Genomic DNA, 16,475 nt, shown 5'->3' on the forward strand with positions numbered 1-16,475 from the left:
CTATTTTATCTGGGTACATTTTTAAAAAAAAGAATTGGCTGTCGATTGGTCGATTGTAATTACTGATCCTCCTTGCCTATTGAAAAGATGAACAAGATTTATTTTTTTCTTTTTACATTTGTGGTAGAAGAGTGATGCTGCCTTCCATGCATGCATCATAAATTTTTAAAAAGGGTAAATGGACAATAGAGGCATGTGTGTTCTGGAATTACTACAGAAAATGTGAGTGTTCTGATGGATTTAATTCTGAGTGAAAAGAATAGGAATTATACTTACATATTCCACATACAAATGTCAGACTATGTAAATATATTAATTACCGAGCAAGCAGTCGAAAATCCAATGAAAGATAGATTATGAGATAATGCCTCATCCGGTTGATCTCTGCTATCATAAATGTATTTAAAAAAGTGGATATCTCACAACATACAGTATTCATGCTAGATGTCAACATAAGCGAATTATGATATAGCAATGCATTGTTAAGATGGTTTGCCAATATGGACAAAGAATTTGTTTATGTAACAACTGATAAATTTCAGTGCATTTTATATCAAGTTTGTAGCTTCCTTTCATGGGGCCTCTGCATTTCTCCACTCCAAACCAATGGTTGTATATGCAAGTTTAAACAGCCAGCAATGTTGCCAATACAAAAAAATTGCCAGACAGTATATTTTGCCGCCAATAAGGAACAAAAATCGCAGTTTGTGATATTGCTGAAGCCATGCACGATCCATTAATAAACATTTAACACATTATTTTTCATACTTTAAAGAAGAAAAAACTATTTTTCGTGTACGAGAAAAATACATTAAAAATTTCTTGAGCCATGCTACGATCAGCTTGTATTATTCATATGTGTTTTCTTCCCCAAAACAATAATAAACTTTTCACTGTTTTTTGGGTACTTTTAAGAAAGAATATTTTTCATGTACAAAAAGAATACAGGTATATAAAATTTCGGGAGCCACACCATAACTGTGTTCTGTCTGACATCATGTTATAACAGAGCATGCTATAGCGGGGTCACACTGTACCAAGTTTCATCTCTTGATCTCAAATAGCATGGAAACAAAAGAGTGATGAAAAAGGCAATATATTGACCTGTGACCTTGATAATAGTACCTGCAATGTGGTATGTGACACACCTTCTAACTGTAATTTTCACACATACCAAGTTTCATCCTTAATGTCAACAGCTTTAAAGTTTTAGAACAGAAGGGTGATAGAAAAAATATAAAACAATACTGAAATGTGGCCTTGATGTCAATACCTTCTCAAAAAATTATGAACTGTGATCATGATGTGAACACCCTAAATATGTACTCAGCACATTTTCATTCTTTAAACTTCAATGCCATTAAGGTTACACAATGACAGTGGAAGGGAAAGTGTGATGAAAAACAAAAAACTGACATAATATCTTCCAGCACTCTAGAGACTGAATAGCAAAAGAACAAGAAATGCTTCATAAAATATAAATGGCCCACCACCACAATGTTTGTATGAATAGCCAACAGATTACTACAAACTTCGTAAAACTGTATCCTCAGTCAAATGACATGTACTAAATATCACAGTGACCCACTTTCCATAGGAGAGTGTTGAACTCACTAAAATAAATGCACATGAAGTTGCATGACCCTGCAGCCAATAGTTTTGGTTTTGGTTTGATGCTTTATGGCACAACAACACAAGGAGCCAATGCAATTAAGTAAAGTGCCTTGACCAAAGACACAACACAGTAGCTGACCCAGGTTGGTCCAAAGGTAGGATTCGAACCCATGCCTTTTTTGGTCACAAGTCTGGCATGCTAATCACTGAGCCACTCAGCTACCACAGCCAAAATTAGATTGAAAAAACTGACGTAAACACAAAACCTAAGTCAATGCTGCAAAAAATACAGATAATACTATGATACATATGGCAGATAGAATTTTGAACCTACCCTGACCCACGATGCCTACCTTTACCACTGTAAAATATTTTAACTTAATGCTAGATTTATAAATCAGAATATAAACATAAACATAGGAATACTTCAAATTTTTATTCAATAATTTATTTTCAACATTATAACTTAATGATTCAAAGTTTAGTTTTGGTAGAAACATGCTTTGGACAGTAACCTTTCCCACCAATTGATAATCTGATTTACATCAAAAAGGCAAAGGGAAGGTATCTGAAGCACACATAATTTTTTCTGTCCAATTCATATAATACTCATCAGCTGCTTTTGCTACAACATATTTCTTTAACTATGAAATGTAATGCAAAGTCAATGCAGTTAAGCAGTGTAATACAGAGTCAACACAGTTATGTAATGTAATGCAAGTCAATACATATATGTAATGTAATGCATTTGTCAATGCAGTTATGTAATGTAATGAAATGTCAATGAAGATATGTAATGTAATGCAGTTATGTAATGTAATGCAATGTCAATGCAGTTATGTAGTGTAATGCAATGTCAATGCAGTTATGTAATGTAATGCAAAGTCAATACAGTTATATAATGTAATGCAAAGTCAATACAAATATGTAATGTAATGCAATGATAATGTAATGCAATGTCAGTGCAGTTGTTTAATGTAATGCAAAGTCAATGCAGTTATGCAATGTAATGCAAAGCTGATGCAGTTATGTAATGTACTACAAAGTCAATGCAGTTATGTAATGTAATACAAAGTCAATGCAGTTATGTAATGTAATACAAAGTCAATGCAGTTATGTAATGTAATACAAAGTAAATGCAGTTATGTAATAAAATGCAACATCAATGCAGTTATGTAATGACATGCAAAGTCAATGCAATGCAGTTATGTAATGTAATACAAAGTCAATGCAGTTATGTTATGTAATGCAAAGTTGATGCAGTTATGTAATGTACTACAAAGTCAATGCAGTTATGTAATGTAATACAAAGTCAATGCAGATATGTAATGTAATACAAAGTCAATGCAGTTATGTAATGTAATACAAAGTAAATGCAGTTATGTAATGTAATACAAAGTAAATGCAGTTATGTAATAAAATGCAACATCAATGCAGTTATGTAATGACATGCAAAGTCAATACCATCATGTAATGTAATGCAAAGTCTATGCAATTATGCAATGCAATGCAAAGTCAATGCAGTTATGTTATGTAATACAAAGTCAATGCAGTTATGTTATGTAATGCAAAGTCAATGTAGTTATGTAATGAAATGTAAAGTCAATATGATGCAGTTATGTAATGTAATGCAAAGCTGATACAATTATGAAATTAACTGCAAATTCAAAACCATTACATAATGTAATGCAAAGTCAATGCAGTTATGTTATGCGTGCAAAGTTTATGCTGTTATGTAATGTAATACAAAGTCAATGCAGTTATGTAATGTAATACAAAAACAAAGCAGTTATGTAATAAAATGCAACACTGATGCAGTTTTGTAATGTAATGCAGTCATTCAGTTATGTAATGAAAAGTCAATGCAGTTATGTAATGTAATGCAACGTCGATGCAGTTATGTAATGACATGCAAAGTCAATGCAGTTCTGTAATGACATGAAAAGTCAATGCAGTTATGTAATGTAATGCAAAGTCAATACAATTATGAAACTAAATGCAAAGCAAATGCAGTTATGTAGTGAATTGCAAAGTCAATGCAGTTTTGTAATGTTATACAAAGACAATGCACTTATGTATTGTAGCACAGTCAGTTCAGTTACGAAGTACAAAGTCTATGCAGTTATGTAATGAAATGCAAAGTCAATGCAGTTATGTAACGAAATGCAAAGTTGATGCAGTTATGTAATGTAATGCAAAGTTGATGGAGTTATGTAATGTAATGCAAAGTTGATGGAGTTATGTAATGTAATACAAAGTCAATGGAGTTATGTAATGTAATGCAAAGTTGATGTAGTTATGTAATGAAATGCAAAGTCAATGCAGTTATGTAACGAAATGCAAAGTTGATGGAGTTATGTAATGAAATGCAAAGTCAATGCAGTTATGTAACGAAATGCAAAGTTGATGCAGTTATGTAATGTAATGCAAAGTCAATGGAGTTATGTAATGTAATGCAAAGTCAATGGAGTTATGTAATGTAATGCAGATGTATGGTAATGTGAAGTCAATGAAGTTATTTAGTTATTAAAAACAAACTCATGTCAAATATAAAATCTATACAGAAATTTTACTAATATAATATGCCACACCCAGAGGTGTTTATTTAATTTTAACAGTAGTTAACTCACTGTAGGAATGACATAGTTAAGAATGACTGATTGTACATGTTGGAAAAATTATTTAATAACTATCACAGTATATGGAGTCAAGCAATCACTTAAATAGTTATAGGTCGATGTGCAATTTCTTGCACTACTCTTATTTGAACTCCAAGCAAGGATCATTAAAAAGAAGACCATAGGAAAATGTATCCTATCACTGATATATAATATACTATATAAAATAAAAGCTCAAAGAATACTTAAAAAGTCATTTCTTCAGCACAGATCACAGATCACAGACTTCTTACTAATAACACAAAGAATGGTGAACTATTGCTTTCAGCTGAAGACAATATTAAAATCACATTACTATTACACAGTGTAACTGGCAATTGAAAGCACATTACTTTTACAGTGACATGGGCAATAGAAATCACATTACTTTTACATAGTGTTATGGGCAATTGAAATCATATTACATGTAAGCAGTGGAATGGGACATTGAAATCACATTACTTTTACACAGTGGAATGGGTAATTGAAATCACATTACTTTTCCACAGTGGTATGAGCATTTGAAATCACATTACTTTTACACAATGGAATGGGCAATCAAAATCACATTCCTTTTACACAGTGGATTGGGCTATTGAAATCACATTTCTTTTACACAGTGGAATGGGCACTTGAAATCACATTACTTTTACACAGTGGTATCGGCAAATGAAATCACATTACTTTTACACAGTTTAATGGGCAATTGAAATCACATTACTTTTACACAGCGGTATCGGCAATTGAAATCACATTACTTTTACACAGTGGTATCGGCAATTGAAATCACATTACTTTTACACAGTGGCAAGCCTAGGCAGCCAATTTATGACAGACTGTAAATTTCTAAAAATTTCCAGAGGTTTTGTACACTCTATTTTCACTGACTCTATCATCTTCTTATAGAGGATGCATTTAATAAACTATTTTAATTTTTATTTTTCACTATTTCATCACAGAGAAGATACAATGCTACAGTACACCCTGGCAAAAATTGTAGGGTCACATTGATCATGTCCAATCTGCTCATAATGCTAAACTAAACCCTTATAAAAACAGTGGAGCCATACTGATTATCACTCTCAACTTTGCAGTAAGTATTGGTCTTACAAAAGTTCCTCTAATTACCATATGAAGAATTCCCTGTATGATCCTGCATGGCATTAATATCTGCTAAGATGTCTTGAGTCAGACTGCCATTATAGAATGCTTCTGGGCCCTCACTGGCAATTGTTGTCAATGTCTTTGCCAACTGTGGAAGTCGCAAAATCTCCCCCTCTTTATATGAACTGTTTGTAGTTGGATTAATGAAGAAGCTGAAATGGAAATGCAGTCACTAAATAAATTAGCTGACATTGTTTTTGCAGAGACCATTACACACTGATCATGTAAGTAGTGCAGATTTTCTTGAGAGATTAATTACTTACCTAGAGTTTTTGTCAAACACCTCAGTAGTTACCATTACAAGTAGATGTTGTTTCAGAAGAACAGTGTTAAAGCATCACTGCAGGCAAATGTCATCTTGAAATTTGACGTGCATCTTATTCAACCACTGAGGTCAAAAACTATTTTACAAAACTTGATAGAAACCATGTGATAACATATTGTAATCGTACACAGATTCAGAAGGGGTGTATAAATCAATCGTGGTAACCATCAAATGATAAATGAGTGCGTGTGTGTGTGATTTGGTTTTTTACTGTAGCTTTTTAAACAATTCAGTCATATCACTACAATGTCTGCATTGTGAGTTTATAGTGATTTATAGCACTAGGGCATCATGCCACAGATATGTAGCAAGATGTCCCACCCAGTCACATTATCCTGACACCAGGCCAACCAGCGAGGCAGCTGTTAGTTCCCTTTTTGTAAGTCTTTGGTTTGACTCAGCCAGGGATCGAACCCAAGACCTCCCGTATACGAGGCAGATGCTCTAACTACTAGGCCACCAGAGCAGTGAATGATAAATGAGAGATGACATGATCTTGCTAACATAATGATATATAATATTATCATAAAACCAACGTCCTGGTTTTGGGGAAGCCTTATTTCACGTCAAAAAGGGCACATTAGATTTCTACCTGACTGCTATTCAGTGTGGATCCAAGATTTATTGACCAATTAATCTTCGGGATGGGAGCATAGCTTCCAACCCTCCAGGCTCACAATTAGTGAAAATAGGGACAAAAATGTGTGAATTTTGATATGAATTCATGAAGCAATCTTTGAATCTAGGAATATTTGTCGGAACAAATGTTTAGCATGGTCTCCAGCTGATAAAGATAGATTGTGTTCAACAAGAAAACTCACAAACAATGCTTCAGCATTGGTAGTTTGCAGGTCTTCCATCAATGGCTTAAATATTCCAGAGCTGAGATCGGCTGTGAGTTCTTAATTTTCCCAACCTCCATGTGCTTTTTGCTACCAATATGCTTCCTTACATCATCTCTGCCACCATATCCATAGCTAAAAGATGTGGCACAATGTGTGCTAAAGCATGATGTATATCAGTGTTTGATGGCTGAATGCAACGACATTTTTGGTATATTCCAAACCAAACTTCACTTTTGTGCAATACATTTCTTTTTCCTTGGTGGTGAAGACATTTTCAAGATGTGATGCTGAATGGTAATTCAAATCAGTGTTGGTGGCACATGCACTAAGCAAAATTCTGGTTAGGCCCCAGTTTCTCTCAAAAGTATTTGTAAAACTACTCTTATACATATAGATTAAAATATGTCAAAATGATTGCTACCGGGCCAGTGTTATCAATTGGCTATAGTTCTACTAATATCGTGAACAGCAGTACTGGACTGTTTTGGCAACTGCCGACATCACGACTAGCACTTAACAGGAAATCAGTTATTTTGTTAAAGTTGAAAATAATTGAGAATTGGGAATTCATGATAAATCTGTGAATTGCTGAAAAAGTCATGAAATTCATGCCCAAATCGTGAGGGTTGACATCTATGTGGGAGGAGAAAAACAAAATTTTTGCTCTAATCAGCTCTAGGGCTGTACAAATTGGAATACCTGATGTCTGCAATCCATCCAAAGTCTTAGAAAAGTACCTTACAGCAAGAATTTAGTGCTCTATGAGTGCTGTTTATTCAAAAATGAATAATCAGACATATACAGACCTGAAACCCTAACAAGATCCCTTCAGCAAGGACAGCAATATTTTTCTTTAAGTTAGACCAATTTTCATTGTGTGTGTGTGATTTGTATTTTTAAGGTAGGTTTAACAATTTTTCAGTCTTACTATTATGATGTCTGCAGTGTAGCAGCTTTTAATGATGTCTAGTACTGGGGCATCAAGCCGCAGACATGTAGCATCATGTCCCACCCAGTCACATTATCTTGACACCAGGCCTACCAGTCCTAACACAAACCACTTAATGCTGAGTGCCTAGCGAGACAGCTGTTAGTAACCTTTTTATAAGTCTTTGGTATGACTTGGCCGGGGTTTGAACCCATGACCTCCTGCATCTGAGATGGATGCTCTAACCATTAGGCCATCAGAGCACACCCCAATTTTCAGTAATGTGTAACAATATATGTACTTTTGACTTGGAAAACATGCATTTGAGAAGTTCAGAATAATGATTTGATGTAACAAAAACAAACATGATCAACTAAAAGTTCATAAAAGCACATTTAGACCTTAATTACCTCCAATTTCAGCTGCAGAAAATGCAGTTGTAAACCAAATGATCAATTTGATCAATCATTTTTTAACATCATGTGATATTGGCAATCATCCCCACCCCAAGCAAGGTTCAAATCGACACATCACTTCCATTAAATGTGTTGCATTTCCTTCCATCTTTCCATGCATGACAAGAATCCGATATTCCTTTTTGTATTTTTTTGCCATCTGAAATTTTTAAGAGTCCTTTTCACTCTCACTGTATTTTCTTTTGTTGGATGACATTTCCAGAAAATGATATAGTGTAAAATGATATAATACAAAAGCAAAAGCTTGATGATGTAAATCTTTTGCATGAAAAAAAATGGGAAAATTAAAGCTTCTGAGGCATTCAGATCAAGTTAGACTGATTCTCTGATCAACACCATCAAATACAACATGAAAACCTGCATAAAACACAATACAACACATATCCCAAAGCAGTGGAAGAGTTTTGTCCCTTTGCAATATCACGGATCACAGAGGAAACCAATACATTACTTTCAATAGGCTTTTCATTCAGCTGAATCAGAAAAATTGCAGAAATGTAAATTATGCAAAAATGTATTCAACATAAAATTCTGCGTATTTTAACAGGCATTAACTAAATACACTTCTAAACATATATCTTGCTACCTAATGACCATGACCTATTGCAAAGGGATGTACTCTTATGTCTCTTCAGATAATCTATAGATTGGTTTAGACAGAGAAATAAAGCAAAATATACTGAGGTTCCACAGGTTTAAAAAAAAAGTATTGTAATGGATGTTTATTAAACAACATGACTGAGAAATGTTTACTGTGCATTTCTGAGCATTTAAAACTGACATGTAAGATGGCAACAAATTCAAATTTTTATGAACATATCCAAAGTAATTTTAAACTGTTACCACTATGTGTACTGCTGGTGAACAAATTTATAAGAATGATTTTATCTAACTGTCCATATCAGAAGAACATACTTCCAGGCTTCACCATATTTCTGTTTCATTCCTACAGGATCATTAGCTGCCAAAGCTTTCTCCAATGACTTTGGCACTTTGAACCCAGTCCTTGCCATGTCTATTGCTGGTTGGAACACATCCTTGATGCTCAGTCTCCCAAAGCAACCAACTGCCTCAAAATAACCTCGAACTTCACCTGGTATAGCTATGCTCATCCCACCTGGTGTATATGGAAAAGAAATTATAGGTATTATTATTCACAATTTTATAGTATGAAGTAGAGACTGTTTTTGCTGTTTATCTGAATATGTTATTTATCTGTATCATACACACCAAAATGCCTTAGCACCTGGCTCAGGCAGATCATGGAATATGTTGTTCATTCTACACAATATTTCTAGCAAGGAAATGTTGAACCTGATCTGCCAATGCATCACGAGACAGCAGATGCTCTTTGCTGATTACACTTATTGCGCAGGTGAGTATACATTTTAAACAATGCTATAATGGGAACAATTAATCACAAGGTATTTACAATTATATCTGCTTAAGTAATGATTTCAATGATAAAAATGAATGTATTTTGCATATGACCAAAATGATGTGACTATAATTTTGGTAACTGATAAATCACAGACTCAACTGACTGGTCAGTCAAACAATAGCCACTTATTTTTGGTATCAGTTTAAGGTGCAAGTTTCATGTAATTGAAGTCATGTTGAAACCTTTTCACCTAGCTTTTCATAGACCTCTGACATCTTTATGTTTCCCACTATATAACACATGCAAATTCACATAGTCCTACTTTAAATTACTCATCTGAGTTTTTCCATTTAGAATAACTTAAGAGACCATCTTGAAGCCTATTGGATTATCTTAATTCAATTTATAGTAACCTCAACCAAGTATTTTCTATTAGCCACTTGGTTCCTGGAACAATATCTCTTGTAATCTGAATGCATAATGCATTCATCTTATGATATAAGCAACATATTCCCCTATCCCTGTATTCAATAGTTCTCTAATTATTTTACTATCATGAAATATATCCATCTCCCACAGCACCTACCCATCCATCCTTGTGTGAGCTCATGGATGTACATGTAGAACAGACTTGATGCACCATCCTGCAAGTCAAAAGTGGTAACTAAAGGAGGCAGAGGCCACAGTGGCTCCATACTAAATCACCTATTAGTGTTGGTGTGACACCAAACCAAACCCACCTCTCTCCAACTACATCTTCAGGATTTTTCCTAGCATCTCAGCACTAAGAGCCCCATCAATGGTCCAAATGCTATTTTTATGTAACACTTCTGAAGCCAGATGGTAATCACCAATTATGATTTGTTTCTACATTAATGCAGAAAATAAATTCAGACTAAAGTGATCTTGAAATGTTGGCCATTGTTAATGGACATAAAAAGGCTAACAAATTAAAAAGAGAACTCATTTTGCATAACAAAATACAGGTACTATAATGAGTTGGTAAAACTAAAGTATTTCTTTATTTTCTTAAATCATTATTAAAGAAATATGCTTCCGAAGCTATGATCATTGTCCACCTCTAGAAGCTATATTTTACTGGGTGTAAATTACAGGCTTTGTATAATGTTAGAGTTACTGCTACTGTGACTGTGAATTCATGCAGCGGTAATTACCTTGATTAGCCTCTACAGCTGAGGTCTCACCTGAAATGCATGCAGTCCACTCTTCTAATACTACTCATTCACATGTATAACACATAGTTAACATTTACAATACATAGCTAACCTGTCGAGAGTGTGTATGTGATTGGGATTTTTAACATAGCTTTAACCATTGTTCAGTCGTATCATTTTGATATCTGCAGTGGCAATTTATAGTGATCTCTAGCTCTGAGGCATCATGCTAACACCAGGCCAACCACTCCTAACACTAACCTCAAAATGCTGAGTGCCTAGTGAGGCAGCTGTTAGTACCATTTTTGTAAGTCTTTGGTATGACTCAGCCAGTGTTCGAACCTGTGAACTCCTGCATCCAAGGTAGACACTCTAACCACTAGGCCACCACAGTGATCAACCTGTTGAGATTAATGGGTCGCAATACCCAAGACAGTAATACAGAAATTCTACAAGTGAATGAAGATATATATGAAGATATATATTCCTACTTTCAACTACTCTAGTCAAAAAGAGCCTTATATGTAGGTTAGTATGGAGCATGTAAACATTTTCGGTCATTACATAAACACGAATGCTTTTTTAGTAAACTGTTAAATGTATCGAGATCACAGTGGCCTGCTTTTATGGTACTGGTGTAGTATTAACAGAGACACATCCAATTCTAAAGATTCAAGATTGATGATTTTAACATGAGAACTACCTTTTAAATTTTTAAATGAGCAATAATCACACACTAAATAATATATATATATATATATATATATATATATATATATATATATATATATATATATATATGTATTGTCTCCTGGATTCCTGGATCTATAACTACAACAAGGAACCAATTAATAACCCAGAGCTTGTTCACAGCTCCACCCTTGAAGTATATAAATTTGACATTACAATGAAAATTAATCTATGCAGTCAGCATGGATTTCTAGGTTTCTCTTTATCCTGTGCTTATACCTCTGGTGGTGATGGCATGTACAAAAATACAACAAAGCAGTTCAGGTTCACATTTAATATAATTTCCCTTTAAGCAGGTACATGGATAACCGTTCATGACTTTTCCTAAAATTCTGACATCTTTGTGAATGATGCACAACACTCAATGGACAAAGGGCCATGGTTGGATGGATAATGCACAACACACAATGTACAAAAGGCCATGGTCAGATGGTCAATGCACAACACACAATGTACAAAAGGCCATGGTCATACGGACAATGCTCAACATACAACAGGCAAAAGGCCATAACACATACTCACTTGCAGGAACAGATGAGCAGACTGAACTAGTTCCCATTTTATTTTTTGGCAGCACTAAACCACAATACATACCCAAAGTTGAGAGTAAGGGATTCTCAACAAACATGTCCTTTGAAGCATTATCTGGGGCAGTCTCTCTGGCATCTAGAAAATGTGATTCTCCAGTAGATCTGAAATACATTATAATGACAATTCCTATGGCAGAAATAAACACAGCAAACCCTAGGTAATCCATATCTCAATAATTATACTTATTTTGTTCAAATCGAGTCCATATACCCAGTTTAGATAACATGTATATTATATTTGCACTGTACTCCATATATACTCACTGATAAGTTGAGTCCAACTAAAAACAATATAGACTGTGATATGCCATCACATCATGCATTGGCTATTGATTACTCCTAACAAACTGCATAGACTCAGATCTGCTGGCACATTATGTGACAGTAGATTGCGGTCTGTGCAGTTTGCCACTGGACTCAAGTTAAACAGGATTAAATTGCATTCGAAAATGACAGATTGACAGACCCTGGACTCATTCCCCATCAATCAAGAAATGTCGCCACTATTTAGCAGCTGTTTATGAAAGTCATCCCTGTAAATATTTTATAATAATTTATATTTATCAAGCAACAGGATCCAACCACATTCGAAATTAGATGGTAACTTAGCATGCTGCTAAGAAAAAATTCTAGTACGCCAGCTTAAATTTTGTAACCCACAAAAGCTTAATCAGTTTGTCTTTTTTACGGGACATTTCTTTTGTGTGAACATTTGCTTCTGTCAGGATAATATGGATGACATCAGAGACTACCTTGGGAAATGTTTAAAGTTTGCCCTCCATTAAACACTGTGCAACATTTTCTGGAAAATATTTCATAACCAAGGTTATAGATAAATGTGTGACATGCATATTTATAATGGCTTGACATGTGAAATCATGTGTGGCTTGACATGTGAAATTATATGTGGCTTGACATGTGATAACACATGTGGCTTGAAATGTGAAATCATATGTGGCTTTATATGTGAAATCATATGTGGCTTTATATGTGAAATCATAAGTGGCTTGATGTGTGAAATCATGTGGCTTGATATGTGAAATCATATGTGGCTTTATATGTGAAATCATATGCGGCTTAATATGTGAAATCAGTACAACAGTTGACATTGTCACCAAATTCAACAATTATATTTTTTTAAAGCCATTGCTACCTCTGAAATAAAACAGTTAATAAATTAGTGACAAATGAAGTCTAGTTTTCATTTATAACCAAACAAGCCATAACAATGACAAGCTATACAGATAAATAATCAACATCATCAACTTGTGGTAGTCAAACATTTCTATATGGCTTTGGTTGCTAAATTTTGGCTTCCAAACTTTATTTGCATTTTGGGGGTGGCAAAACACTGACTTTTCCAAGACAATTAGCTCTGATGACATCGGTCATCTCTGTGACTGAGTTCACTGAACAACTGACACCAAAGACTTTGTCTATATAACCACTTCCTGAGATATCAAGCCCTACCAAATCAAAACAAGAACATTTCAGTTGTACATATATGGGAACTTAAATATAAAAATAGGAATACTGTCCATATTCACTTATAAGTCACATCCACCTCTAAACTATTCAGACCCATATCTGCCATCATATAATGCAATAGTATATCAGAGTCTATGTAGTTTGCTTGGAGTACTCAGTAGAACAAAAATATAGATCCAGATCTGCCAGTGCATTACATGATGGCAGATCAGGGTCTATGTTTATTTACTGATCAAATAAATTAGTAAGTGAGTATATATGATAATTTACTGTATGCATTAAATCTTCATAACTGAAAGTATATTTTGATTGAAATGTGCTTCACCTGGTCATCTTATCTACCATGTGACAGGTTAAAGTCTTGAAAAATGACCATGATAAGGCACTGTTTCTGTCCAAAGCTAATGCCTTGCATATTTATATTTCACTTCAATTTCTTTAGCACATTTTTTCTTTCAGACATGATTTCTCCTAGACAACCTTTAATTTTGAACATTTTTCTTTAACTTCCTCAGACTGCTGAGATGATGTCTTGTCTAACTGGGTAATATTCAATTGTTTGTTTGATACAAACACACAAGTACACTTTAGTTTGAGAATTTGAATCAAACTTTACAAAAGTGTCAGTGACCTTAACATACCAGTGTGTTCAAGCTGCAGTTTGGGTATTAAAAAACTGATCTGAAGTTCTGATTTGGAAATGGTATTTGGAGATGGGAAATCTGAGATTAAAAATATGAATGGTCATTATCTCAAGTACTGCTATCATTAAAGATCTTAGTTCACCCTGAATTTACGAGAAACCAGTTTAAAAGCAACCTGTTATAGATGGTCATGAAGAATCCACCTCCTATCCCCATACTCTGTGGATCTGTTAGACCCATACACAGGAGAGCAGCAACTGCAGCATCCACTGCATTACCTTTTTTGTTCTGCAAGATGTCTCTACAAAATATAAAAAAATCATTTTGAATATAACGTCAAGTTGTGCTTCCGTTTCATAAAAAAATAATTCTTATATAATATGTTCAGAACCAACTGGTTTTAGACATGCAATTGTGCTGCATAATGTTTTGGAAACGGTGACATGTACCAATGTAACATTGTTCTTCCTTTACACATGATTGCTCGTGCATTTTAGCAACAAAAAGATCTACAGTACTTCTGGAGGCTGTGCAATTTCTAAAAGATGGACACCTAATATAATATCATACTGAAACACGCTTGAAATTTATATGTACGGTCCATGATTAGGTAAATTCTGATAAATAGTTGCCCAAATGCCTGTCTTCCCCAACTATACTAATGAAATTAAGCCGACCTTACCTTTCTTCAAGTAGACATTTATCCCCCATCATGTCACCCCTTTAATAATAATAATAATAATAATGAGGATTTTGTATAGCACCTAATCTTTAGAAGCTCTAAGCACTTTACAACATTAGACAACACCTATAAGATAAAAAACATATAATGACATGATTATAAAAACAAACACCATGAAATTAGAGAACATAAAAAAAATATGCTGAGAATATTTAAGGTAGGAAACATCAGGTCTTTAAGCTTGTTCTTGCAGTTGAAATAAGTGAGTTTTGAGAGCACTCTTGAATGGGATCACTGTGTCTTTGTGTCTAAGTTCAGAGGGCAATTCATTCCACGTTGCTGGGCCCTGGTATGCAAAAGAACACTGTCCATATGACTTCGTTTTCATAGTGGGAATAATGAGTATACGATTGTCAGATGAGGAGCGTAAGTATCTTGCTTGTGTGTACACATGGGTAAAGTCGTATAGGTATGTTGGACTAGAGTCCGACAGTGAAACGTAGCACAGAGAACAAATTTTGTGTTTCATTCTGAATGGAATGGATAGCCAGTGTAAGGTACAGAGCAGCGGGGAGGTGTGCTCTGATCGTGGTACTCTATGTAGGATCCGAGCAGCTGTGTTTTGAACTTTTTGAAGTTTCTGGAGCAGATATTGAGATGATCCAGACAAAATTGAGTTACAATAGTCCAGTCTTGAAAGTACTAATGAACACATAAGTGTTTTAGTGGCATCAACTGAAAGATATTTGTGAACTGAGCTGATGCGTCTCAGCTCCAGATATGCAGCCTTGCATATGTTCATGACATGTTTCGTGCAATGTGAGAGTACTGTCCAGAGTAACACCTAGGTTTTGTACTGATTGTGTGAATTTAATGTTGGTGTTGCTGATATTTATTGTTTGAAGTAAAGGATGTGAATGAGAAAGTCTTTGTGCTGTGATCAGAATGGCCTTAGTTTTATCATCAATCATCTGCAGCTCGTTACATGTCACCTCTCTACACCTTGGACGGTAGCATCAACTTCAGCTGGGTGGCTAGATTTGTATATTTGGGTGTCATCAGCGTACAATTGGTGAGATACTGGATGATGATCTATGACACTTGAGAGCGATTGAGTGTATAGAATGAAGAGAACAGGTCCAAAAACAGACCCCTGTGGAACACTACAACATATATCAACTGGACTGGAGTGTATTCCATTTGCAGATACAATTTGTGTCCTGTTGACCAAGTAGGACTTGAACCAAAGTAAGGCTGTATCATGAATGCCAAATACATGCTGGAGACAGTGAAGTAATATATCATGGTCTATTGTGTCAAATGCTGCAGACAAATCAAGGAGGGTGAGGACTAATCTTTCCGTTATCCAGTGCAGAGAGAATGTCATTAACTACTTTTAGAAGAGTAGTTTCAGTACTATGGCAAGGGCAATATACAGATTGTACATTGCTAAAAAGACTGATTGAATTCAGATGAGATATAAGCTGGGATAGAGCAACCTTTTCTAAGATTTTTTATATGAATGGGAGATTAGAAACTGGGCAGTAGTTCTTCAAATCGTTATGGTCTAGTGTTGGTTTCTTCAGCAGAGGCTTTACAATGGCAGTTTTGAAAAATGATGGGAATTCCCCGGATGAGAGAGAGGTGTTAACAACATCAGTTAGCGAAGGCAATACTGGATCTAAGCACTCAAGCAGCAGTGATGTTGGAATTGGATCAAGTTCATATGACTTTGGTGCACTCTTCATCATGATTG

The 16,475-nt window shown here is 34.8% G+C and overlaps 1 protein-coding gene across 4 annotated transcripts in view; it reads right to left on the reverse strand.

The window, feature by feature from the left end:
* The window catches only part of LOC149793316 (glutathione hydrolase 1 proenzyme-like), a 114,114-nt gene that overhangs the window by 84,174 nt on the left and 13,465 nt on the right, over window positions 1–16,475 (reverse strand). For all 4 annotated transcript variants that reach the window (XR_016422762.1, XR_016422763.1, XM_089967283.1 and 1 more), the window contains exons 3-6: window positions 14,213–14,338; window positions 11,910–12,007; window positions 8,925–9,126; window positions 5,400–5,587 (exon numbers count right to left, since the gene is read on the reverse strand). Coding sequence is in view for 2 of the 4 variants with exons in the window: in XM_089967283.1 (XP_089823409.1) it covers window positions 5,400–5,587; window positions 8,925–9,126; window positions 11,910–12,007; window positions 14,213–14,338 (614 nt within the window). In the remaining 2 variants the exon portion in view is untranslated. The remainder of the gene's footprint in view (window positions 1–5,399; window positions 5,588–8,924; window positions 9,127–11,909; window positions 12,008–14,212; window positions 14,339–16,475) is intronic.

Source organism: Sinohyriopsis cumingii, chromosome 8 (assembly GCF_028554795.1).
Source record: "Sinohyriopsis cumingii isolate HCF-2022 chromosome 8, ASM2855479v2, whole genome shotgun sequence".
In the NCBI taxonomy this organism is placed as follows: Eukaryota; Metazoa; Mollusca; class Bivalvia; order Unionida; family Unionidae; genus Sinohyriopsis; species Sinohyriopsis cumingii.